At 36.0% G+C, this 26,216-nt stretch overlaps 1 protein-coding gene across 2 annotated transcripts in view; it reads left to right on the top strand.

Annotated features, from left to right (window-relative positions):
* Nucleotides 1-23,986, top strand: part of LOC125673361 (uncharacterized) — a 39,749-nt gene extending 15,763 nt beyond the window's left edge. Inside the window, exons 8-14 of one of the 2 annotated variants that reach the window (XM_048909929.2) lie at nt 2,404-2,540; nt 8,135-8,182; nt 19,411-19,494; nt 19,622-19,687; nt 20,006-20,044; nt 20,174-20,263; nt 23,840-23,986. In XM_048909929.2, the coding sequence (XP_048765886.2) occupies nt 2,404-2,540; nt 8,135-8,182; nt 19,411-19,494; nt 19,622-19,687; nt 20,006-20,044; nt 20,174-20,263; nt 23,840-23,887 (512 nt within the window). In that variant the 3' untranslated portion in view covers nt 23,888-23,986. The remainder of the gene's footprint in view (nt 1-2,403; nt 2,541-8,134; nt 8,183-19,410; nt 19,495-19,621; nt 19,688-20,005; nt 20,045-20,173; nt 20,264-23,839) is intronic. The other variant, XM_048909936.2, reaches the window with a different exon arrangement.
* Nucleotides 23,987-26,216: the final 2,230 nt, after the last annotated feature.

Below are 26,216 nucleotides of genomic sequence, written 5' to 3'. Positions count from 1 at the left end.
ATAGGGGATCAAAGTTTTACATACAAATATATAGGAAAAATCTTTAAAAATCTTCTTCTCAAGAACCACTGTGCCAGAAAAGCTGAGATTTATATGAAAACTTCCTGATATAGTACAGATTCTAAATTGTTAAAATCCTGGCCCCTGGGGGTCGGATGGGGCCACAATAGGAGATCAAAGTTTTACATACAAATATATAGGAAAAATCTATAAAAATCTTCTTCTCAAGAACCACTAAGCCAGAAAAGCTGATATTTACATGAAAGCTTTCTGATATAGTGCAGATTCAATTTTGTTCAAATCATGGCCCCTGGGGGTTGGACAAGGGGGGGGGGGGGTCAAAGTTTTACATACAAATATATAGGGACATTCTTTAAGAATCTGCTTCTCAAGAACCACTGAGTCAGAAAAGCTGATATTCACATGAACAGCTTCCTAACATAGAGCAGAGTTAAGTTTGTTCAAATCATGGCCCCCTGTTGTAGGATGGGGCCACAATAGGGGATCAAAGTTTTACATACAAATATATAGGATTTTTTTTTTTTAAATTTTCTTCTCAAGAACCACTGAACCAGAAAAGCTGATATTTACATGAAAGCTTTCTGATATAGTGCAGATTCAAGTTTGTTCAAATCATGGCCCCTGGGGGTAGGATGGGGCCACAAGGGGGGATCAAAGTTTTACATACAAATATATAGGAAAAATCTTCAAATATCTTCTTCTCGTGAACCATTGGGCCAAAGAAGTTCACATTTACATGAAAGCTTTCTGACATAGTGTAGATTCAAGTTTGCGAAAACTATGACCTCCAGGGGTAGATTGGGGCCATGATAAGGACTACGGTTTTACATGCAAATATATATAGAAAGTCTTCTAATATGGACCAAGGTGACTCAGGTGAGCGATGTGGCCCATGAGCCTCTTGTTAAAAAATTGCTATGGGAGCATCTTCATATAGAGTAAGTTGGTGTTCATCTTATGGCTCTCTGGTCTAAAGAGGACCAAAATAATGGTTTAAAGTTTAGTACATCTTAATGACATACATGGCTTTTCCCAATAATATATAATTTTTGTGACATTTCAAATACAACCCACTTGCATTCTATCTCGTTTCTACAAACACATTTGGGGTTTATTGCCATGCCTGTTTTAGAGTTAGGATATATATTTCCTGGTTGTAGAATTCAGCTCTAATGTATACATGTAAATGGACATTACCGCAGTAAAGAAGGAGAATTTTTTTTTTGGATAGAATCGGACCCGGGGCCCTTACATTACAAGTTAGGTAATCTAACTGAACTAACCAGGCCGAAATAAAAAGTTTGGTAATATTACTACAATATAGAATTTAAGCCTATTTCGGGAATCATACAAGAACTCTTCATATCAAGGAGGTGAAAAAGTAATTTTAGGGAAAATGTCAGAAATGTTGCGTATGTCCTTAAAGTTTGTTCATTCCATTGCCCCTCCAGACTACAGGCAATTATGGCGCTCAGGTTTGAATTTACTATTAAAGAGTAAAGGTATAAAACTAAATATAGGGTACCCAAGTTCGCTGATGAAAAAACAACAATAAACCATTTATGAAATTCTACTCTGTATTCTAATATATTTATACATAATCTACATTACTACCGAAGTTTGTCGCGAAATTCCATATACTTCCCAAGATATGCAGAACTGAATGTGAAAAAGTCTATTATTTTTTTATTCGAATATTACCTGGGCCCTGGCACTGCACCACTAATGAGAGTGCAGACAGTTTTACAATTTTCAGTCACTTGGAGCTAGACTTCAATCTATGAAGAAATTATACCCAATGTTGCACAATTCTCTGTATTTAATTGTTGATATTCATGAACATTCTGTTTATATCAGAGTTCTATGCTAGTAAATTCTAACCCAAGCGATATAATTGCCTGTGCCTCAGACAAGGGAAGGGTTACAATAGGTAAATCAATATGCAAACATCCTTATACAGCATCTATTTAGTTTTGTGTTCAAACTATAACCCCCGGAACCATCGCCATGCTATAAAAGACTTGACCACTGTCCTATTTTTGTATACTAGTAGTGGATAAGACTGGGAATTGTAACACACGGAACAGTGGTGTGGCCAACGTGTCTTTTCTTATAAAATGTTTCAATGAAATTCTAAAAATGTTTTGAAAATGATGATAGATTGAAATAAAGATATTGATATACATGTATTATTCATAATATAATCCAACAGTACATGTTAAATGCATGTAAATACATTGTATATATAATGAAATTATGTTCTTCATAAAGGAAAATGGAAACTGAAATTGAAAAATAGTAGTATTAGACATTGCTGGAAATTCCTATTTTTGTACTCTGCTGAATAATAGAAATATAGACTTTTCTTTCCAAAAATTGTAGAGAATTGGACAACGTCAAACCTATTAGTTCACACGAAAGAAGAAGCAAGGCTTAGGAAATATTACGAGAAGAATCATCATATATTTGATAACATTTCTCTGCATCAGAACGAAGAAAGCAAAATGGCGACTGTGCATGTAAGTACTAGAGATATTCAGTGATTTCAGTACGTGTCAGCGTATCAAAGGTAAGAAATCTTATCAACAGGAATCACAGTAGTGTGTGTCATCTTCACCAGCAGAATACTCAAATATAGAAAAATTTGATCATCAGGAAAACAAGCTCGAATGCGGCACAGCACGCTGATCTCTGAGAGTCCCGAAAGAGTTGACAACGAGCATGGAGCTTTTATATTCTATATACATGTATATTACCTTCTTTAAGTAGCAATCCCTACAGTTTTATAATGAAAACATCGGCATTCTAGATACACTGTTTTCTGGGAATAGATAACCAATATATTTAGGAGGTATAAACACAGTATATTATGCATAGATATGGAACTTTTGAAACATTTCAAATATACCTTAGTGTATGTTTTATGAAACCTCAGTGTCTCTATATCTTTCTTTTTATGATCCTGCTACATAGCTTTGTTTACAAACAAAAACAGCTAATTGGTAGTCGCCTAATTAGAAGTCCCCTAACGGCGATGCCAAAGGGGACTAGTAGTCTGCACTCCGTCTGTCCGTCCGGCCATCTGCCGCAACTTAGTTTTCTGAACTTCTTTTCATCATGTATTGATTTAAGAAGCTGATATTTGATATGTGGTTCACTATAGTAGAGTTACACATCACATTTAAGGTGCAAGAAACAGGAAATTCGTAGGGCTTGTATAAAACTCATTAAAACTCGGGCAAAAAACGTGTTCTGGTAGTCACTCTAAAACTTTGCTAATCTACATGAATTAGGATTTCGTGTTACGAAGGTAGTCTCCAGTGGACAAATCGCAATCTGTGAAGGTTTGAGGACCTTTCCGGAAAGAAGGGCAAGATGAAGCGACCAAACAGGAGGATTGTTTTGTATTTTTTGTATCATGGATATTTACTTAGAAAATAATAACATCTTTTGGTTCACCTTCGATAACGTCCCGCTCGAGAATTTTTCACTCATATGGAGACGTCACCATTGCCGGTGAAGGATTGCATAATCTAAGACTGTGCTCGGTGCTTACAGCCTTTGAGCAGGAAAGGATCTTTATGTGCCACACTTGCTGTTTTTGCAGTCTCATCCGAAGGATCACCCCATGTAGTCACCTCCAACAACAAGCATGGGGTACTGAGGACCTATTCTAACTCGGATCTCCACTGGATTGATTGATTGTATATTGTTTAACGTCCCTCTCGAGAATATCTCATTCACACGGAGACGTCACCACGGTGAAGGGCTTCAAAATTAAGGCCTATGCTCGGCGATTATGGCCATTGAGAAGGGAGGGGTCTTTATCGTGCCACACCTTCTGTGACACAGGACCTCGGATTTTGGGTCTCATCCGAAGGACCGCCCCATTTAGTCGCCTCTTACGACAAGCAAGGGGGTATTCGGGACCTATACTAACCCGGATCCCCACGGGACGATCCCCACTGGACGACATTCGATGACTTAGTATGACATATCTCACTCTAAGTCTCAGAACAGATGAAATAAACTCTAAACTGTAAATCAGATTAAATCAACACAGCCAATCAGAAAATAAGTATAGCGGTGATGTAGTGGTTTAACGTTTTACTTGCGGTGCCCGGGTGTCGCCACATTGGCTATCTCCTGCCTGAAGTCGCGATATCACTGAAATAACCTTAAAGTGAAGTAAAAATTTCAATGAACCAACCAACCAGTAAATAAGAAATTAAACATTTCCAATGCCACATGCATTGTACTGGTCTCAATTTGACTGTGATATCAAACCCTAAGCAAACCATCCTCATGACTGCTAAAACTGGAGTTTTCTAAATATTAAACAAGTTTATAATTTTACACAGTATACTATTTACATTTCCGACTGCTATCTTTGTGATATACCTTTGAAGTTTCTCTATATACTACATCAACATGTAACTTTCTCACTTGTATGCAAATCAACAGGCTTTCATGATATTAGCAAGCAGGGTCTATTGAAATTAACATGGAGTGCGAGATGTGTTTCGATTATATATAATTTCATTTTTATTTCAAACATGAGTATAAGGAATCACTGTCTAGTTTGTTGAGTATATATGTGGCGGCGATTAACTGCAATGAAAAACGTGATCGTCTATGCACAAGGACTTTGCCGTTACGTAAATTACCACGTTTTCTCGGTGTACTTTGCCGTTACGTAAATTATCACGTTTTCTCGGTACATGAGGCGATGAACTAAAATGGAAAACATGATAATCTATGTACAACGGATTTGCAAATTATCACGTTTTCCATAGTTAATCGTCTCACATACTCATCAAACTACAGCGTAGACCAATTTCTTAACGAACACTATTTTGAAACGGGCTAGGAAATAATGCTTTCAACAAAACTATGCTTTTTGAATGACTTTTATGAGAAAGTCGCCACTTTCGATGCTTACAAGTCATGTATATGATTATAATTCCAAACGCATTGTCAAATTTGTTTACCGTATCCAAACACATGTACGAATGCTGTTTATATTACGGTCTCGTAAATATATGACACTTTCGTCATTTTTCATGCCTCGTAAATATATGACACTCTCGTTGTTTTTCATGCATAAATCAAATTTAAAATGATTTTAATGTGTAAATTACAACTCGGACTTTTTGTAATGGTTTTACACTGAGACATTCAGTCATGAAATGGACCGTACATCGCGCCAGAAACTATAGAAGTACTGTATTCTCTATCTGCCACCCGATGCCCGATTTCGTCTCAAATTGTGATTTTACATATTATATATGACGACGATTTTATCTTACTGGGCAGTTCAAGAATAGTCATCTGTTAACGCATCGCACGCAGAGTTTTCTGTCAAAGTGACGTTTTCTAAAAACGAAGAAAAGGGTAAGCACCAGGTTCCGTGTTTGCGCTTATTTTGGATATCCACATCTGAACAGGAACCTCGTGTTTACCTTATTTTCGCGGTTACCATACAGAGTGCAACTAACAGAATGTTTGTGGATGGCAAAAAAAACAACAACAAAAAAAAAAAAAAAAAATTGGCTAAAATTAGTTGCATAGAAATAGGCAACATTGATTTCTATTTCTGAGTTGCATTTTTTTTTAAAATTCCAATTCATAAATTGAAGCCCGTCATGCTCAAAGTGACTGAAATTGTAAAACTGTCCGCACCTTCACTTATCACGGCCATTTTGACTGGTTCCACTGATTCATTATCATTAAATGTCGAGCACCTGATAATAATATGGTTTGGATGGAAATAGACATAATAAGAGCAGTGTATCTTTATAAAGACTTGTTTAAAACTTTATGTATATTGAACTCTTATTAATCAGAATTAATATTTAAGTCTTGAAATCTGTGTGGGTTATCTGCATCAGTGTTTTTCATCACTGACCAGCACGCGCCCTATAACCGTCCTACATGTATAGAGTGATATTCACATCATAGCTATATCGCTAAACGTGATACTTTTAAATTGCTGGAACGCATGCGCGTTTATGTACGGTTGTTTCTTACTCTATTCTTCATTGAAATCTTCTGAAATTTGTCTCATTGGGTATATATCAATTAAGACCCGTACCTGGTCGGTATGGTCAAAATTACTCACCATCACGCGCAAGCACGTGAACTGAATTTTGATTGGATGATATTGAGACCTCTATGAGAGAAGATTTAATTCATTATGAAAGGAATCCAAAGTTATAAAATAGCTGTATATTGAAAAGCCTAATCGATTCCCATTGTCAAAACAGGTATATGACGTACATACATATATTGATTGGATGCTACTTAAACGTGTTTACATCTATCTTCCTTGTTTTTCAATGCCTCACTTTTAAGTTTATGTAAGATATCTGACGTATAGGCATGGTCGACATTACTGTCAAGCATGCTGATTTGAATGATTTTGATAATGCAATAGTTTGTACGTTTTTGGTCCGAATTTCGACAATTTTTTTCCACCTTGTTAAAACGTTGCTAAATCCTCACACGTTCGTATTTATGAGGCTGTATGACATGTCATGCATTATTTCACCTGTTTTAACCGGAATTATTTGATTTTGAATCCATGTTTACAAACAACCGTCACTCGGCCTTTTCAAGTGACAGTCACGAGTCCAGTTCAGACTTTCAGATCATCGGTGGTCTTATATTTGTGGAAAGGTGTGTGCATTTTGTTACAACCGTACTGTGTCATAAGTTTAAGAGAGATAAATATATTAATTACCTCTCAGTAATCCGTTGTTTTATGCTCTTTTAGCCTTAAAGTTAAACAGTTGCGTCCGAGTTATATATTTTTTCTTGATGTGCGTGGGGCTATTTATAGATGTCTAACAGAAAATATATAATTTAATAATTTATACATACCCGCTATATTTACTTTTTAAATAATCTTCTCACTGTTTTCTTGTATATGTTTTCAGGCATGCTATTAAGGAAAAGTTAATAACTTTAAAAGCTAATTAATCTGCTTTAAAGAATTCTGTACAAAAATAATACATGAACATCAGATCATACAGCTTTGAGGAACTATCAACCTGTTGGTAATATCATACAATCATACATGTGTCTTTTGAACGATTGAATTGACTTGGTGGGGGGGATGGGGGTACATCTGTAACGGGGACTAGTAACAAGTTTATACATTTGTCAATGCCTTATTTAACAATACTAATGAAACTGACATTGGATTTCTTATAACATGAAGTCAGTCAGTCAGTCTTTCTTGCATATGAATACAATCACCGCTTCAAATTTCAGTTACTTTCACCTGGCTTCTTGCTTATGCAACGCAGTGGCGGATTTTTATAGACCCTCCCTCCTTTTCACTACTAGTTTAAAAATAGAAATAGTGTGAGTACAATTCCAGATTGGCACCCAAAATGGCTGAGTATTTTGGTTAATACTTGACTTTCACATGTGCCCCTCCCCCTTTCGGAAATCTTGGATCCGCCACTGCAATGTCATCGTAACAGAAAAACGCATCAGAATATTCATACAGAGTTTAATTTGTAAACAGACAGGAATTTCATCAGTTGATAGAAGAGAAACATTAAACATACCGTTCAGTTGTTTCATAGGGCTAAACTCCAACTTCTGCAACATGGCGAATTCATAAGATGATTTTGATACTGGAAGCGAAGAAATGGAGACAGAGTTATAGACCTATAACCTGTTGTTTCCGGGCAACTGCCATCACGTCCATAACTTGGCATGAGTTTCTCCATAGCTGATCGCGATCAAATCACATCACGGATGTAGTTTACTCCGCTCTTCTTGTCTTCAGTTTAGTTGACTGAATTAACTTAGATTTTACACCTGTTTCGTCTTTTTTAACCTTCTATTATTTTAATTTTCAAAATACATGGATGGCAGATACGTACAAGAACATTGTATCCAGAACGTTTTTCATTTAATTTTCATCGTTTTTGATGCAGCTTATTAATGTTGAGTGAATGAAGCCTTAGTGTTTTGATAATATGAAAGTAACATGAATAGTTTATAGAGTACAATTCAGCTGTACATATAGCATTGTACCTGATTGTGTTTTTCCTTCCGTTCATAAGTATAAAAGCTTTCAACTAGTGTTATTTTGTAGACTGACGATCTGAACCGGAGACTGGAAAGTATCGAAACCGATTATCAAGTGAGTACATTTATTGTCAGTATATAACCCAACAGAGATTAACGGATTATCAAGTGAGTACATTTATTGTCAGTATATAATCCAACAGAGATTAACGGATTATCAAGTGAATACATTTATTGTCAGTATATAACCCAACAGAGATTAACGGATTATCAAGTGAGTACATTTATTGTCAGTATATAACCCAACAGAGGTTAACGGATTATCAAGTGAGTACATTTATTGTCAGTATATAATCCAACAGAGATTAACGGATTATAAAGTGAGTACATTTATTGTCAGTATATAATCCAACAGAGATTACATTTTGTTTTCGGTAAAATACCAAGAAAGATGACAACAGTTTGCTGGATTCATCGTTTTTAGTTTAACTTTAATCTTGTTTTTGGGAAGAAAACCCGAGAAAGATAACAAATAAAACTGAGAATATTAGAATGACATTCTAAAGGTTATCATTAGCACGGCAGTATTTATAACCCAGAACATGTTTATGTAAATAAGTTATGACGTCTGTATACTAGACATTTAGACATATCGACATTTTATCTATTAACAATAACAATTTTCATTCATATGTCGATTCACTGTATCCCAATGAACTCGCAATAAAAGACGTCACAGAGTCTTTCACATCTGCCTCGTAATCTTGGAAAAATGCTCCATGGTCTGGATGTAGTAGAATGTTAAAATATCGTCCTGGTTCTACATCTATTTCCTTAAAAGGTATACCTATAAACATACGCATGATGATGTTCTACTATGGATTCACCTTGTCGATAACACCACTGTATCCGAATGAAAAGGTGAAGATAACGAACGGTGATCAATCTCATCCTGTAAAAGGTGAAGATAACGAACAGTGATCAATCTCCTAACTCCTATAAAAGGTGAAGATAACGAACAGTGATCAATCTCATAACTCTTGTAAAAGGTGAAGATAACGAACAGTGATCAATCTCATAACTCCTATAAAGGTGAAGATAACGAACCGTGATCAGTCTCCTAACTCCTATAAAAGGTGAAGATAACGAACAGTGATCAATCTCATAACTCCTGTAAAAGGTGAAGATAAAGAACAGTGATCAATCTCAAATCCTATAAAAGGTGAATATAATGAACAGTGATCAATCTCATAACTCCTATAAAAGGTGAAGATAACGAACAGTGATCAATCTCATAACTCCTATAAAAGGTGAATATAATGAACAGTGATCAATCTCATAACTCCTATAAGGAATGCAAAATTAAAAGTTGGGCAAGCACGGATCCCTGGACATTCCACAGGTGAAATCAGGTGCCTAGGAGCAGTAAGCATCACCTGTCGACTGGCCACACTCACCGTAAGCCCTGTAACTTGATTTAGTAAAGTCAAAATCATTGTGCAAAGAACGGCCTACCAATTGGTATGAAGCACGCCAGATAGCATTTGACCCAACATGTTGTATTAACAAACTAGATCGTTATAACGATCATAGAATTTGAAGAAAAAAATTCTGATTCTAGACAAAACTAGTTCTAATTGTAACGGGGACCATTACATATGTTCCCCAAACCTCCCCCAATTAAAAAGCGACGTCCTTGTGAATCTATAGCAAAAAATCATTTTATTTTAGCCTTTAATTACATGTAGTACGTTCAGTATGGTAATTTCAGTACCAAAAAATGAAAGAAAGCGTTGCACGCGCATACACGCGCACACGTGTATGATTCCGAATTTTGGTTGATGTCGTTCAACAGGCATGTGTATCATATACCCACAGTGTGCATTTCATAACGTTTCCACCAAATATAAGGAAGTTATAGCGATTTTAAAATCGTCCAATCAGAATTCAGCACACGTGCATGCACGTGCTGAGCAGTAATTCTAACCACAGCAATTTGTAAGGAGTACCAAGACACATCTAAACCATTAATATCAATAGAATTTGATGAAAAACAAAAACGTTATTGTCCTTTAAAAACTGAACATTTGAAAAACGTTGCACGCGCATGCGCGTGTTAGTTGGCCTTTTTTATTACACCAATATATAGATACACGTATTGTCTACGTATGTTGTGAATATCATCTCATTCGCTTCGTAAATAAGATAGTTACAGACATTTTAGTACTATCCAATCAAAATGAAGCGCACGTGCATGCGCGTGCAAATTGGTAATTTTGACCATGAAAATCAGTTAAGGGTCTCAATATCTACCTATGATATGAATATCAAGCCATTTCAATGAACAACAAAAAAGTTAGACTGATTCCAAAGTTAGTGTACAAATTTTGTAATGCACGTGCACGCGCATGCGTGCGCGTGAAGACAAAATAACTATCATTTTTCATATCTACAAATGATATACTATCATCCTATTCAGGTTTCATATCGATCCCTTTAATATTCTGATTTTCCATTGTTTGTACCAAAATTGCAGTGCGCGCGCGTGCATGCACGTGCAGACAAAATGACTATCACTATGCACATCTACAAACGCTATACTATTATCCTGGAAAGTTTCATATCGATCCCTTTTGTAGTTTCTGAGAACACTACTGGACAAAAAAGTACCGGAGAAAAAGAATAATAAAAATAACTAGACACGATCTTGTTGCGAGCAACGAGTAGGTCTTCTGTCCGATTTGTTGATGCACTCGGAGTTTAAAAAAAAAAAAAAAAAAAAGACAAATGAGTCCCAATTTAGTTTCCGACTTAAAGACACTTTAGATATAATCAATTTTTCATATCATAAGCTTCTGAAGCAAAGTTGCGGTGAAATTCGTTTGAAATTCGACTCTCCAGCGAGCCATAAGGCCCGCGGGCCTATTTCTTGATGTCATTTGTTAGCCCTCTATAGACTCAACAACTTTAGTTCTATATGTCTTTACAAAATATTTACCTGTAAAAAGTTATTGAGATCGACCGATATCGACAAAAAATCGACTCTACAGGCAAGCCATTAGGACCATAGGCCTATTTCTTGATATCAATCGATAGATCTCGATAAACTGAACAACTTTTGTTCAATATGTCCTTACAAAATATTTACCAGTTACAAGTTTTTGAAATCGACTGATATTGACAAAAATCGACTCTACAGGCGAGCCATGAGGCCCACAGACCCATTTTTTGATATTGATCGATAGGTTATGACACGTTGAACAACTTTTGTTCAATAATGCTTTTCAAAAAATATGTCGTTTTAAAGATATGAGGCGTCAAATATTTACGATTTTGGCCCTTAAAATCTCGAATTACGTAACATATGACCTACTTTTTGATTTGATAAGATCAAGCTCGTTGAGATGAACATTTCCGCTTCTACAACTTATTATAAAATATTAATAGTTTCTGAGATATTCTCAAAAACATTTGGACCCTTCTGAACCCCTAATTTAAAGGGCCAGCCCGTTTTGCTTGATATTGTAAGAAAGGCCTTGTCATTTTAAACATTTTTTGCTCAACAAGTATTTAGAAATTCTTTACCGTTCTCGAGTTATCTGTACAAGAAATATTTAGGGGCCAAACTGTAGCTCCCTAACGGGGCCACATAGGGAAAAAACGAAATGTACATATTGTTTAGATTATCATTCTGAACAACTTTTGTTCAATAATGCTTTTCAAAATATTTGTCGTTTTCAAGATATGAGGCGTCAATTATTTATGATTTTGGCCCTTAAAGTCCCTTATTACGTAACATATGACCTACTTTTTGATTTGATAAGAACAAGCTCGTTTAGATGAACATTTCCGCTTCAATGACTTATTACAAAATATTAATAGTTTCTGAGATATTCTCATAAACCTTTGGACCCTTCTGGGCCCCTAATTGAAAGGGTCAGCCCCTTTTGCTTGATATCGTAAGAAAGGTCCTGACATTTCAAACATTTTTTGTTCAACAAGTATTTAGAAATTCTTTACCGTTCTCGAGTTATTTCTAGAAGTAATTTTTAGGGGCCAAACTGTAGCTCCCTAACGGGGCCACATAGGGTAAAAACGAAATATGCATATTGTTCAGATCATCATTCTGAACAACTTTTGTTCTTTATTGCTTTTCAAAATATTTGTCGTTTTCGAGATACAAGGGGTAAAAAATTTATGGTTTTGGCCCTTAAAATCCCTTATTACGTAACATATGACCTAAATTTTTATATGAATAGATTTGGATTGTTGAGATGAACATTTTTTGTTCTTTGACTTATACCAAAATATTAACGATTTTTGAGATATTTGATCTAGACTTTGAGCCCTTCTAGATCCCTAATTGAAGGGGCTAGCCCCTAAATCTTGATATTTTCGAAAAGATCTCGTAAATGTGCACAACTTTTGTTCTACATGTCTTAACAAAATATTTGCAAGAAAAAAGATATTGGAGATCAAAGGTCAAAAATCGCCGAAATCGGCGAAGAATTTTGGCATCCATTTTTTCAGGTCCAGGCGAGCGTTTAGGCAAATCGCCTCCGGTAAAATCGAATCCCCCACAAATCTTCTAAAATGTTTACTCTATCTTGTGTAGAAATTTCAAGACTCTAGCTTCAAAACTAACGGAGGAGATGCGTGGACAACAAGGCCCTTCAAAAAGTCACTAAAAGAGAGATAACTCCTGACCGGAAGTGACGTCAAGCACGAAATTTTGCAAGCAAAGTCTCGTCACCAAACGACATCTTTCCTGAAAATTTCGTGAAAATCGATCGAGAAATGGCTGAGAAAAACGCGTGTACTACCAAGGAAAATAATAATAATAATAATAATAATAATAATAACTAGACACGATCTCGTTGAGAGCAACGAGTAGGTCTTCCGTCCGATTTGTTGATGCACTCGGAGTTTAAAAAAAAAAAAAAAAAGACAAATGAGTCCCAATTTAGTTTCCGACTTTAAGACACTTTAGATATAATCAATTTTTCATATCTAAGCTTCTGAAGCAAAGTTGCGGTGAAATTCGTTTGAAATTCGACTCTCCAGCGAGCCATAAGGCCCGCGGGCCTATTTCTTGATGTCATTTGTTAGCCCTCTATAGACTCAACAACTTTAGTTCTATATGTCTTTACAAAATATTTACCTGTAAAAAGTTATTGAGATCGACCGATATCGACAAAAAATCGACTCTACAGGCGAGCCATTAGGACCATAGGCCTATTTCTTGATATCAATTGATAGATCTCGATAAACTGAACAACTTTTGTTCAATATGTCCTTACAAAATATTTACCAGTTACAAGTTTTTGAAATCGACTGATATCGACAAAAATCGACTCTACAGGCGAGCCATGAGGCCCACAGACCCATTTTTTGATATTGATCGATAGGTTATGACACATTGAACAACTTTTGTTCAATAATGCTTTTCAAAAAATATGTCGTTTTAAAGATATGAGGCGTCAAATATTTACGATTTTGGCCCTTAAAATCTCGAATTACGTAACATATGACCTACTTTTTGATTTGATAAGATCAAGCTCGTTGAGATGAACATTTCCGCTTCTACAACTTATTATAAAATATTAATAGTTTCTGAGATATTCTCAAAAACATTTGGACCCTTCTGATCCCTTAATTTAAAGGGCCAGCCCGTTTTGCTTGATATCGTAAGAAAGGCCTTGTCATTTTAAACATTTTTTGCTCAACAAGTATTTAGAAATTCTTTACCGTTCTCGAGTTATCTGTACAAGAAATATTTAGGGGCCAAACTGTAGCTCCCTAACGGGGCCACATAGGGAAAAAACGAAATGTACATATTGTTTAGATTATCATTCTGAACAACTTTTGTTCAATAATGCTTTTCAAAATATTTGTCGTTTTCAAGATATGAGGCGTCAATTATTTATGATTTTGGCCCTTAAAATCTCTTATTACGTAACATATGACCTACTTTTTGATTTGATAAGAACAAGCTCGTTTAGATGAACATTTCCGCTTCAATGACTTATTACAAAATATTAATAGTTTCTGAGATATTCTCATAAACCTTTGGACCCTTCTGGGCCCCTAATTGAAAGGGTCAGCCCCTTTTGCTTGATATCGTAAGAAAGGTCATGACATTTCAAACATTTTTTGTTCAACAAGTATTTAGAAATTCTTTACCGTTCTCGAGTTATTTCTAGAAGTAATTTCTAGGGGCCAAACTGTAGCTCCCTAACGGCGCCACATAGGGTAAAAACGAAATATGCATATTGTTCAGATCATCATTCTGAACAACTTTTGTTCTTTATTGCTTTTCAAAATATTTGTCGTTTTCGAGATACAAGGGGTAAAAAATTTATGGTTTTGGCCCTTAAAATCCCTTATTACGTAACATATGACCTAAATTTTTATATGAATAGATTTGGATTGTTGAGATGAACATTTTTTGTTCTTTGACTTATACCAAAATATTAACGATTTTTGAGATATTTGATCTAGACTTTGAGCCCTTCTAGATCCCTAATTGAAGGGGCTAGCCCCTAAATCTTGATATTTTCGAAAAGATCTCGTAAATGTGCACAACTTTTGTTCTACATGTCTTAACAAAATATTTGCAAGAAAAAAGATATTGGAGATCAAAGGTCAAAAATCGCCGAAATCGGCGAAGAATTTTGGCATCCATTTTTTCAGGTCCAGGCGAGCGTTTAGGCAAATCGCCTCCGGTAAAATCGAATCCCCCACAAATCTTCTAAAATGTTTACTCTATCTTGTGTAGAAATTTCAAGACTCTAGCTTCAAAACTAACGGAGGAGATGTGTGGACAACAAGGCCCTTCAAAAAGTCACTAAAAGAGAGATAACTCCTGACCGGAAGTGACGTCAAGCACGAAATTTTGCAAGCAAAGTCTCGTCACCAAAAGACATCTTTCCTGAAAATTTCGTGAAAATCGATCGAGAAATGGCTGAGAAAAACGCGTGTACTACCAAGGAAAATAATAATAATAATAATAATAATGAAGAAGAAGAACGCGAACAATAATAGTAAGGTCTTCCGCAGGAGACGGAAGACCTTAATAATGAAGAAGAAGAACGCGAACAATAATAGTAAGGTCTTCCGCAGGAGACGGAAGACCTTAATAATAATGAAGAAGAAGAACGCGAACAATAATAGTAAGGTCTTCCGCAGGAGACGGAAGACCTTAATAATAATAATAAGAAGAAACAGAGTAAAAACAATATGTTCCCAAACTTTGTTTGGGGAACATAAATATGGAAACCCTTGTAACGTATGTTTTTAAATTCCAAATAATTTCACTCTTGATTTTGGCCAATCGCAGAACACTTTGTACCGCTGTTCTATTCTCACTCCATTACATCAAATGATAGGCAGTCCACGCCAAATATACAGTTATTCATCGTCATGGGAACGTTTTACCGTTATGTAATTTTTGTAGTTTTTGTCTATATGCACCAAACGTATTACTGATTACATGTATGCCTCCGCTCTTCAGGGGGGTGGGGTGAGACCGACTGTCTGTCACAAAATCTTGTGAACGCTTCTCTTATATGGCTTATCAGATAGACTTGAAACTTTGTACAATGCTTCATTGCCATTTGCAGATGTACATATTATTGGGACAGGAGGATCCAATTGTTATCATTAAAGTTATAGTGGATCTAAGAGGGGTGGATGATGTAAAATAGCTTGTGAACACTTCTCCTATATGGCTTATCGGATAGACTTGAAACTTTGTACAGTGCTTCATTGCCATATGTAGATGTGCGTATTGTTGGGACAGGAGAATCCAATTAGTTATAGTGGATCTAAGAGGGATGGAGGGTGTAAAATTATACAGTACATGTCCAATATCAAATGCAATGTTAGATATCGACGATATTAACAATAGCATGACGTTATCGTGTCGATATCATCATTTGGAAAAAAAGTTATTGTTTACTATCTACAACAGTGGTTTCAAATGACCAAGCACGATATATCGATGATATTGTTTTCATATTGTCAATGGACAGTTATAATTTACCATATATGCAAGACTATTTTCAAGTATCGTATACGATAATGATATAATGTTAGGTTTAGAGTTAAGTCTAGGGTTAGACGATATATCTATTGCCCTAACTAATGGCACCACAGTGTTCCGTCATATGGTACCAGAACCGTGGGGATCCGGGTTAGAATAGGTTCTCAGTACCCCTTGCTTGTCGTAAGAGGCGACTAAATGAGGCTGCCCTTCGGATGAGACCGTAAAAACCGAGGCCCCGCGTCACACCAGGAGTGGTACGATAAAGATCCCTCCCTGCACAAAGGCTGTCAGTTCCGATCATAGGCCTGGATTTTGTAGCCTTTCATCGTCAATATCGACGTCTCCATATGAGTGAAAATTCTCGAGAGGGACGTTAAACAATATAAAATCAAACCAGTCTAGGAACTTTTTAATCGCCCCTCGTACAGTATAAAATTTTGTATTTCAATCACAACATCGGAAGGGTAAGTTGCACGCATGATGATGATAGTCAACAAGATGATGATATCGAAGATTTCCACAGGAAAAAATATCTCAATCAAGAATTTACACATATGATCGTTATAGTCAACAAGATCTGATTCGATATCGATACGATATCGTCGATATATCGACATTATCGAAAGGAGGGAGGATCTCAACGAACTCGATTCACGATGTTCACATTGATCTGACAAGGGATCTAATATTTTCCTACAATTTACAGTGGATCAAAGAGGAGTGTTTAATAAGTTTTTCATGTACAAGTGTATGTTAACTTTCCTACTGGTACTTTAGCATAACAGTCCTTATTTTTTTTTTATAATACCACGGTTATTGCAAAGATCAAAGGAACGCCGCGGTCATTATTCTACGTGGATTCTAAAAAATTCTAAAGAACTTTTAGTAAACTTGAAATCGCAGAATTTTCCCCAAATCAATAACATTAAAACCCATGACTTTTCAACACTATACACGACCATTCCTCACGATAAATTAAAGACTAGACTTTTTGACATCATAGACAGTTGCTTCTTCAACAAAAACGGAAAACGGAAATACTCATATCTAGTTATCAGTCATTCAAAAACTAACTTTGTTAAACACCACTCTGATTCCACGCACAAGTACTCTGAAGTTGAAATAAAAAATATGCCTGAGTTCCTCATTGACAATATCTTCGTGGTCTTTCGTGATCAGGTATTCCAACAGTCTGTTGGAATTCCCATGGGCACGAATTGTGCTCCTTTGTTAGCTGACTTGTTTTTATATTCATATGAAGCAGAATTTATTCAAAAACTTCTACGCGAGAAGAAAAAATCTCTCGCTGTGGCCTTCAATTCGACTTTTAGATATATCGATGACGTTTTGTCTATTAACAATGATAGCTTTCATTCATATGTCGATTTGATATATCCCCGTGAGCTCGAAATAAAGGACACCACAGAGTCGTCCACTTCTGCTTCATACTTAGATATTTTATTGAAAGTCGATATTAACGGCAAACTGACAACTCAACTGTATGACAAACGGGATGATTTCAGCTTCTCCATCGTCAACTTCCCATATTTTTGTAGCAATATTCCATTATCACCTGCATATGGTGTTTATATATCTCAACTGATTCGATATGCAAGAGCTTGTTCTGCGTATAATCAGTTTTTAAATCGAGGTAAGCTACTGACAAACAAGTTGACGGTACAGGGATTTCAACAGTCTCGATTGAAGTCAGCATTTCGCAATTTCTATGGTCGTTATAACGATCTACTTCGTCAGTACAACCTCGCATTGGGTCAAATGCTGTCTGACGTGTTTCATACCGATTGTTAAGCCGTTCTTGACACACTGATTTTGACTGCAGATAACTCCGTTTACCTGATCAGGATATAGGGCTCACGGCGGGTGTGACCGGTCAACAGGGGATGCTTACTCCTTCTAGGCACCTGATCCCACCTCTGGTGTGTCCAGGGGTCCGTGTTTGCCCTACTATCTATTTTGTATTGCTTATAGGAGTTATGAGATTGATCACTGTTCGTTATCTTCACCTTAAATTCATATACTTTTATATGTATTAACTGATTATGAGAAATTGATACACATCTCGCTTGCACTTCGAGTTTTGCTAATGCTACAAAGTCGATGGCTGGTGATTCAATTTTAAAATCATAAAAATCAATCAAACAAATTCATAAATGCCTGAACAACATTTGGCATTCAGTATTTAAACCAATCGTCTGCATTCCGAGAGCGATACATATGTAAATTTGGGAATGCAGTTTTCCTTGAACTGTATTCAAAACAATTGATATAATCCGTTAACATCAAACTAAATACTCACGGTGGGTGTCACCGGTCGACAGGGGATGCTTACTCCTCCTAGGCACCTGACCCCACCTCTGGTGTGTCCAGGGGTCTGTGTTTGCCCAACTATATATTTTGTATTGCTTAAAGGAGTTATGAGATTGATCACTGTTCGTTATCTTCACCTTTCATACATGAAATTTTTTTCAAAATAGACTTAGAATACCCCTTCCATCTCACTTTTTCGTCAGCAAAAACAATGTAGGCTTTTCGGAAACTACTATGACGTCACAGTGACCTAATCCTATAGGAGAACGATCGATTGTTTATATCTGAGCCATAGTGGAATTGATATAAAGTTATTATTTGTGTGTAGGTTGCATTATAACCTCCTTGATTGTTTGAAATATAAAAGTCGAGGCGTTAGTCGATACTTTTACATTACAAAACATTTCTGGACCTCGGACGTTTTCCCGCAACCTACACGAAAACTCGATCCTTATTTCTTAAAACATGTACAATAATGACATTTGTCACATCGATGTTGAATGTTTTCTCTACCTTTTTCCTTAATTCACAAAGCGCAGTTCATAATGTCTGTGTTCCTACTCATGCTCTCTCCTCCATACTATGCTGTTCGTTATCTTCACCTTTCATTAAGGAGAGGGGGTTGTAATTTGAAGCACTTTCAATTTGGGGAGGTGGGAAGACATTTGTTATTAACAAAAACAAATTACATTTTCAGTATGTATTTGTGTACATAAATATTTCAATCTCGAATGCGAATAACATTTCTTTTCGCTTATATGGAGAATCAATTTTCGTGTTCATTTTGTAAATTTCTGTATCATTTCTCATTTTCATAAGTTGATAAATGATCCCTGATTGAAAACAAAACTGGAAAAAGAAATTATGCTGAAAGTGCTTTGGATGTTCACTGTACGATGTCACTTAATTCACGTCTTTGGTATGTATTCTGTATCTCATGGTGTTTCATGTTTTTTGTTTGCTACTAGTATCGACTTCAAGAAAAGGATCAGAAAATTACAGAGTTGGAAAAGAGTGTCCAAGAAATGAGAGCCCAGCAGTCAATAATACAGGTTATTGACCTTATTGCATGTTATAATAATACAGCTTATTGACCTTCAGATTAAAAGCTTCTTCTGTATTACCCGTTTTGGAGTAAACATTTACGGTGATAAGAATCCGAATTCATATAATTTACAGACACAGTCTTTGAAAAAAGACGAGGATATGACAGTACTTCGAAACTCTCTGGAAAAATTAGACATGGTGAGTATTAGTTTGATATAGGCATATGCGATACTTTGGACAATGCTGTGATTTCAGCAATTTTCGTGAAAATCAGTATAGGATTTGGCAGAGTTTGGTCGATACTTAATTTTGTGGAAAGCGACTCAAAGTTTTCGTTTTTAAGCAAAGCTACATTTCGTTGTGGATAAACTTGGTTTTATGATATAGTATAACAATGAAAATATCGTATATCACTACTAGACGGAAAAATGATGACATCCTAGTATTGTGATAAAAGGAATCATTATACCATATAAAATGTTTGATGAAAGAAATCATCATATCTTATCTTTGCAGACATACACTAAAGAAAATGATGATAACAGTCTGACCGAGGTAAAGCCATTTCTACAGTCCGGACAAATTCTGTTATATGTAGCAGTATTAAAATTCATCATTTATAGAGTGACATGTCATTCGAATGGAAACACTGATGTGCATTCAATTCTTTTGAAATGTTTTCAGGATTTCCATGAAGTGAATGTTTTGCATGAATTTTGTCAGAAGCAGAAAAAGACAATACGTAACCTACAACGAGAGATTGAGCAATTGCGGGTAATCTAAAAGTTGTTGTGTAATATCTAAAAAAAAAAAAAAAAAAAAAAAACTTGTGTAGTTTTGCCTTCTCATATTTGCTATGTTAACTTCAGTTTTAATATTATTTTATGTCCTTTTCTATGTATTTATTGTTTGTTTTAGTTTGTTTTTAGTGTTTTATTTACATGTAAAGGCTATATAAATGTACAATGATAATGATAATTAAAACTCGTTAAAAATGTGACAACGCTAAAAATGTGTCCACCACTACTAACTACAGTAAGTATACAATTATACCACAGTGCTCAGTTCAGTGGCGGATCCAGAGGGGGATGGGTGGGTCTCAGAGGTTGGATTCCTCCATTTCTTCCGAAAACTGCTGAAAATGGAAAAAATAACGCATTTTGAGGGTGGAACCCCTCCCTTTAAAAAAAATCCTGGATCCGCCCCTGCAGTCGCAAAGTAAGAAACAAGAGAAATAGTGATATGAAGCGAAATTTAAAGTAGACATCACTGCTTACTAACCAGGCCAAGATTTAACATATATGTCAGTGGCGGATCCAGGATTTCTGAAGAGGGGGCCCCACATGTGAAAGTCAAATATTAGCCAAAATATCCAATCATTTTGGGTGCCAATTCTGGAGTTTTACTCGCATCATTTCTTATTTCAATCTAAATTAAAATTCGATATTTATAGATAAGCCCCTATAGATCGAATTTTGATTAGATTATTCCAAGGTTTTCATAATATGTGAATTTGTGGCGAAAAAAATGGGATGTGTGTGTGACCCTCTCTAAATCCGCCACTGACCACCCAGTATGTTGTGACAAGTAACATGCAAATTATATAAGAAAAATTAGGCAGGGATTAGGCTTTTTGTGTAAACTAAGCCCCCACCATCACCAAATAAAAAGAAAGAAAAAAATGACCAATCAAGGATCATTCTACCTGTTTTAGTTTTTATTTTAAGTTATTTAGTAAAATAGTAATCAAAATCTTGCGTCTCTACATGTATCGTTTTGTAGGCTCTGGTAGTGTTGTGTAGGCTCTGATAGCTGGTTTATAGACTCTGATAGCCGGTTTGTAGGCTCTGGTAGTGTTGTGTAGGCTCTGATAGCTGGTTTGTAGGCTTTGGTAGCCAGTTTGTAGGCTCTGGTGGTGGTGTGTAGGCTCTGATAGCCGGTTTGTAGGCTATGATAGTGTAGCGATAGTAGATGAACGGATCAAAGGATCTAATTTTAATTAGTTTGTTATAACCGGTTTATAGACTGATAGCCGGATTGTAGGCTCTGATAGCTGGTTTGTAGGCTCTGATAGCCGGATTGTAGGCTCTGGTAGCCGGTTTGTAGGCTCTGATAGCCGGATTGTAGGCTCTGGTAGCCGGTTTGTAGGTTCTGATAGCCGGTTTGTAGGCTCTGGTAGCCGGTTTGTAGGCTCTGGTAGTGTTGTGTAGGCTCTGATAGCTGGTTTGTAGACTTTGGTAGCCAGTTTGTAGGCTCTGGTAGTGTTGTGTAGGCTCTGATAGCTGGTTTGTAGGCTTTGGTAGCCAGTTTGTAGGCTCTGGTGGTGGTGTGTAGGCTCTGATAGCCGGTTTGTAGGCTATGATAGTGTAGCGATAGTAGATGAGCGGATCAGAGGATCTAATTTTAATTAGATTGTGATAGCTGGTTTTGTAGGCTCTGGTAGCCGGTTTGTAGGCTCTAGTAGATGTTTTGTAGGCTCTGATAGCCGGTTTGTAGACTCTGGTTGCAGGTTTCGATGTTTTGTAGGCTCTGATAGCCGGTTTGTAGACTCTGGTTGCCGGTTTCGATGTTTTGCAGGCTCTGGTAGCCAGTTTCGATGTTTTGTAGACTCTGGTAGCCAGTTTCGATATTTTGTATTATTCTGCTTCATGCTTAGATATTTTATTGAAAGTAAACATTAACGGCAAGCTGACAACTCAACTCAACAAATCATAACTAGTTTGCCAATACAACCTATCATATCATACCGATTGTTAGGCCGTTCTTGGCACACTAATTTTGACTACGGATAACTCTGTTTACCTGATCAAGATACATGTATAGGGTTCACGGCGGGTGTGACCGGTCGACATGCTTACTGTTCCTTGGCACCTGATCACACCTTTAGTATATCCAGGAGTCCGTGTTTGCCCAACTCTATTTTGTATTTCCTAAAGGAGTTATGAAATTGATCGTTATCTTCACCTTTCATATTAAACAAATACTGACATTTTCAGTCATTGTGAGACTTTAACTGCCCTCTCCGCCTCCGGTCTTGGTGAATATTGTACTTCTCAAATAGGTAACATACAATAGTATCATTATATTCACCTCGAAGACACGTGTTTTCTCAGCCAATCGGAAAGCATGGTATTTTTCGATCATATAATAAAACATTGAATTGACCTCAGAAATGTCAATAATTCTAAGAAGTATATAATTTCTAAATGAAAATAAATTGCCTTGTCTATGATCTTCAATTGTCCACACTTAATTGCTTTCCCAAGCCAATTTCCGGAAACAGAGAGTTGAATAAACTGTGAAACAGGCAAACAAATGTTCATTATTAGCTCACCTGAAGTGAAAGCACACGGCAGGTTTTCTGGTTGAAATCTGTTGTCTATAACCTTCTTCGGAACCAATTGGCCAATTTCAGCCAGAGTTGACCAAAAAAAAACACCTTCACTCAAAATACCCCCCCCCCCCAAACCCAAATATCCTTTACGTAAATTGGATTTAAGTAGCTCAAATGAAGGACAATTGAAAATGTTTCGAGATATACAATCTTGTTCAAACCTACAAAAGCCAGGGCGAAAAAAAGGATTTGAAAAATCTATTCTTCTCAAGAACCACGTGAGTACAGATTGTGAAATTAATATGGAAATATTTCCATGTATAATAGTAGATTCAGAGTTGTTCAAGCTATGACTTCCGAGGATTCAGTGGGTCCTCAATATAAGTATCGAGTAGAAATCGGAAGTCGTAAGCAAACACCTCAACATACGTTATTCAAATTCCACACAGGTACTTACGTAGAGTAGATTCAAAGTATCTAAACAATATACCCAGGGTTGCGATTTACATATTTTGAAATATTCTATAAAATCAATCTTTTGGATTACACAACGGTGCACGGATGTCAAATTTTAAAGCATCCTCGACCATGCTGAGTGATGCAGAATCAAGTTTCTTACAATCGTGTCATCGGGAAAAATGCGGTTACGAAAGAAGTTTAAAGTATATATACATTGCATACATGTAGGAAAATTTTCTTCTCGAGAACTAAATGCTTACGTAAGTGAATCAGATATACAAACATAATTTAATGTTGATTCAAATTAATTTAAAAAACTTAAACCAGTACGAATCCACGTTTAATGTGTAAAGTGAGAACGTCGTAAGTCCCACCTTTCGTATGAAAGGCGAAGATATATTGATATGCACTTTTATAATAAAATATGTTCAAATCAATTAATCACTTTATAAGAAGAAAAAATGCAACCGTTCGGGTCAGGCACGTGACCTGTGGAACTTGTTTACAATAAAACAGTGGATTGTTCTTGTTTGAATTTTAGAAGTAATATTTTTCAGGAAAAGGCGAAACAAACGAGTGATACCAATAACACCGATCCGGAGTAGCAGATATTTTATTGGCACAATCAGTTCGTTAAAGATGATTTTTATCCATGTCTTAAATTCTATGTACATGATTTTATGGAATAAAAGTTGCTTATCGCATGATATTGTTATATATATTCATGTCATTTTAGCTCAGATGGGGCCACAATAAGGGTTTTATATATTCAAATAGAAACATAGGGAGGCCATTGACAAACTTTCTTCCCAAGTACTATAAGGATGCAATTTGTGAAATATGCAAGCATCCTCATGTAGTGTAAATTCGGGTTTATTCAAACCACATCCCACGAGGCGAGGACGGACAACAATGACCATTTTCACACGAAAATCATCCGATAAAGATGAAACATTCAAAACAATGTTATTCTTATATAATTCTTCACTCATCAGGGCGTAGGAAAAGATGGGCAACAGGGGCACGTGCCCCACACTTTTCAAAGTGGGGACACGTCCATGTTTCTGCTCCCCCCCCCCCAACTTTTGGAATATCTGTTATGTATTTATTATCAAAACTGAACTATACTTTATAACTAGGGCCTGTTTTGTTGTCACAATGGTTGTTTTTCTTGACTTATTTTTTTATAATCTTATTTCCGAAATTAAGAGTACGGATTAGGTTTTCTTAATACTGATTAAGGATGAATACAGAGACATTTGATATGGGTGAACAGTAAAGGATATGTATAACTATTTATGCCCCCCTATGAATATGGCTGGGATATATAGTGTTTGTCATGTCCGTCTTCCGTCCTTCCTCACACTTTGCGTTTAGTTCTGTGTTTAGCTCAGTTTCAAAGAAACTATTCAAGATATTTTCATCAAACCTTACATGTTAATACATAGTGGTATCATCTATTAAACTGCATCAATATTTTTTACCTTGACTTTTCTTGTGACCTTGACCTCACTTTTCCATATTTGGTGTTTAGCCCAGTTTCAAAACAACTATTGACAATATTTATATGAAAACTCTTTCACTGATACATATTAGTGGTAGCTATTCAACTGTGGGATTATTTTATGACCTTGACTTTCCCTGTGACCTTGACCACACTATTTCCTATTTTGATGTTTAGCTCAGTTTCAAAGCAATTAATGAAGAATTTGACTAGTAAATCTGCTCCTGCCCATATTCATATTCCGTCCTGGCCATATTCAGAAAGGGACGAAAATTCTTCATTAATTGCTTTGAAACTGAGCTATAATATGTATCAGTGAAAGAGTTTTCATATAAATATTGTCAATAGTTGTTTTGAAACTGGGCTAAACACCAAATATGGAAAAGTGAGGTCAAGGTCACTGGATAGGGTTCAGCAATAGATGTGAAATATGTTTGCACAAAAGGGATCAGTATTGAACCACTAAATACTTAGTTGTAGCATCCTGCGCAGTTGCGCTCAAAAGATCAGGAGCTAACTTCCTTAAATATTGCCTAGCTACATGTATCAATAGAAAGGTTATCATTATTCAAAATTACTTCCAACAACAGAAAAAAATATCATACTCGCACGAAATGCTGATCCTCATTTACATACATGAATATTATAAACTGACATGACAAACACCAAACTATCCCGTTTAAACGCTCAATTTCGATATCATGAAGTTTTTCTTATATCAAGTGCAAAAATGTCATCATTCATTTCCATTACTAGTATTAATTTTTATCTGTAATGTTAGAAGACATGATTATGTATCTATTCTATGTCATGATTGCTTTGTGTTTCTTATGGTGTATTGACACCAACAGACGAATTAAGTTTAATTTCCCAGTTTACTTTCGGAAGGTCGGTGGTCTCTTCCCAGGTACATTGTATCTGGGTTCTCTCTTCCACCAACAAAAACTGGGCGCCACCAGATAACTGAAAAATTGTTGAGTGTGGCGGAAAACATAAAAAGTTGAATTGAATAAATTCTAAGTGCAAAAAGGTCATGTATAGAACACTGTAGCTCAATAACAAGCATTGCGACCACAATTTTTCGTTTTAATTTCCTAATTCTCCTTCAATGTAGAAATCAAAAATAGGCTTTCCAAGAAATTGACATTACTCCAAATCTCGGGTGCAAACCTCTTTACCCAATGCAAAATTGCTATTATCTTTATAGCAATTTTCTTAGAATTTTGGTAAATTTGAATAATATTCAGAGTGAAATGAATGGGTGATACTTGAGTTAAATAGTTTAAAGATAAAAACATTTTGAATAAAGGTGACATTTTAAAAAAAATTAAAACAGTCCACTTTGCCATAGAAATAATGCATTAAATTGATAAGGGAGAGTGTTAGATAGGTTTTCCTTTTTTATGTGGGATATGACTTGTAAACAACTG

The sequence above is a fragment of the Ostrea edulis genome, chromosome 1, assembly GCF_947568905.1.
Source record: "Ostrea edulis chromosome 1, xbOstEdul1.1, whole genome shotgun sequence".
NCBI classification, from domain to species: domain Eukaryota; kingdom Metazoa; phylum Mollusca; class Bivalvia; order Ostreida; family Ostreidae; genus Ostrea; species Ostrea edulis.
This window is presented reverse-complemented; position numbering and strand designations above follow the sequence as displayed.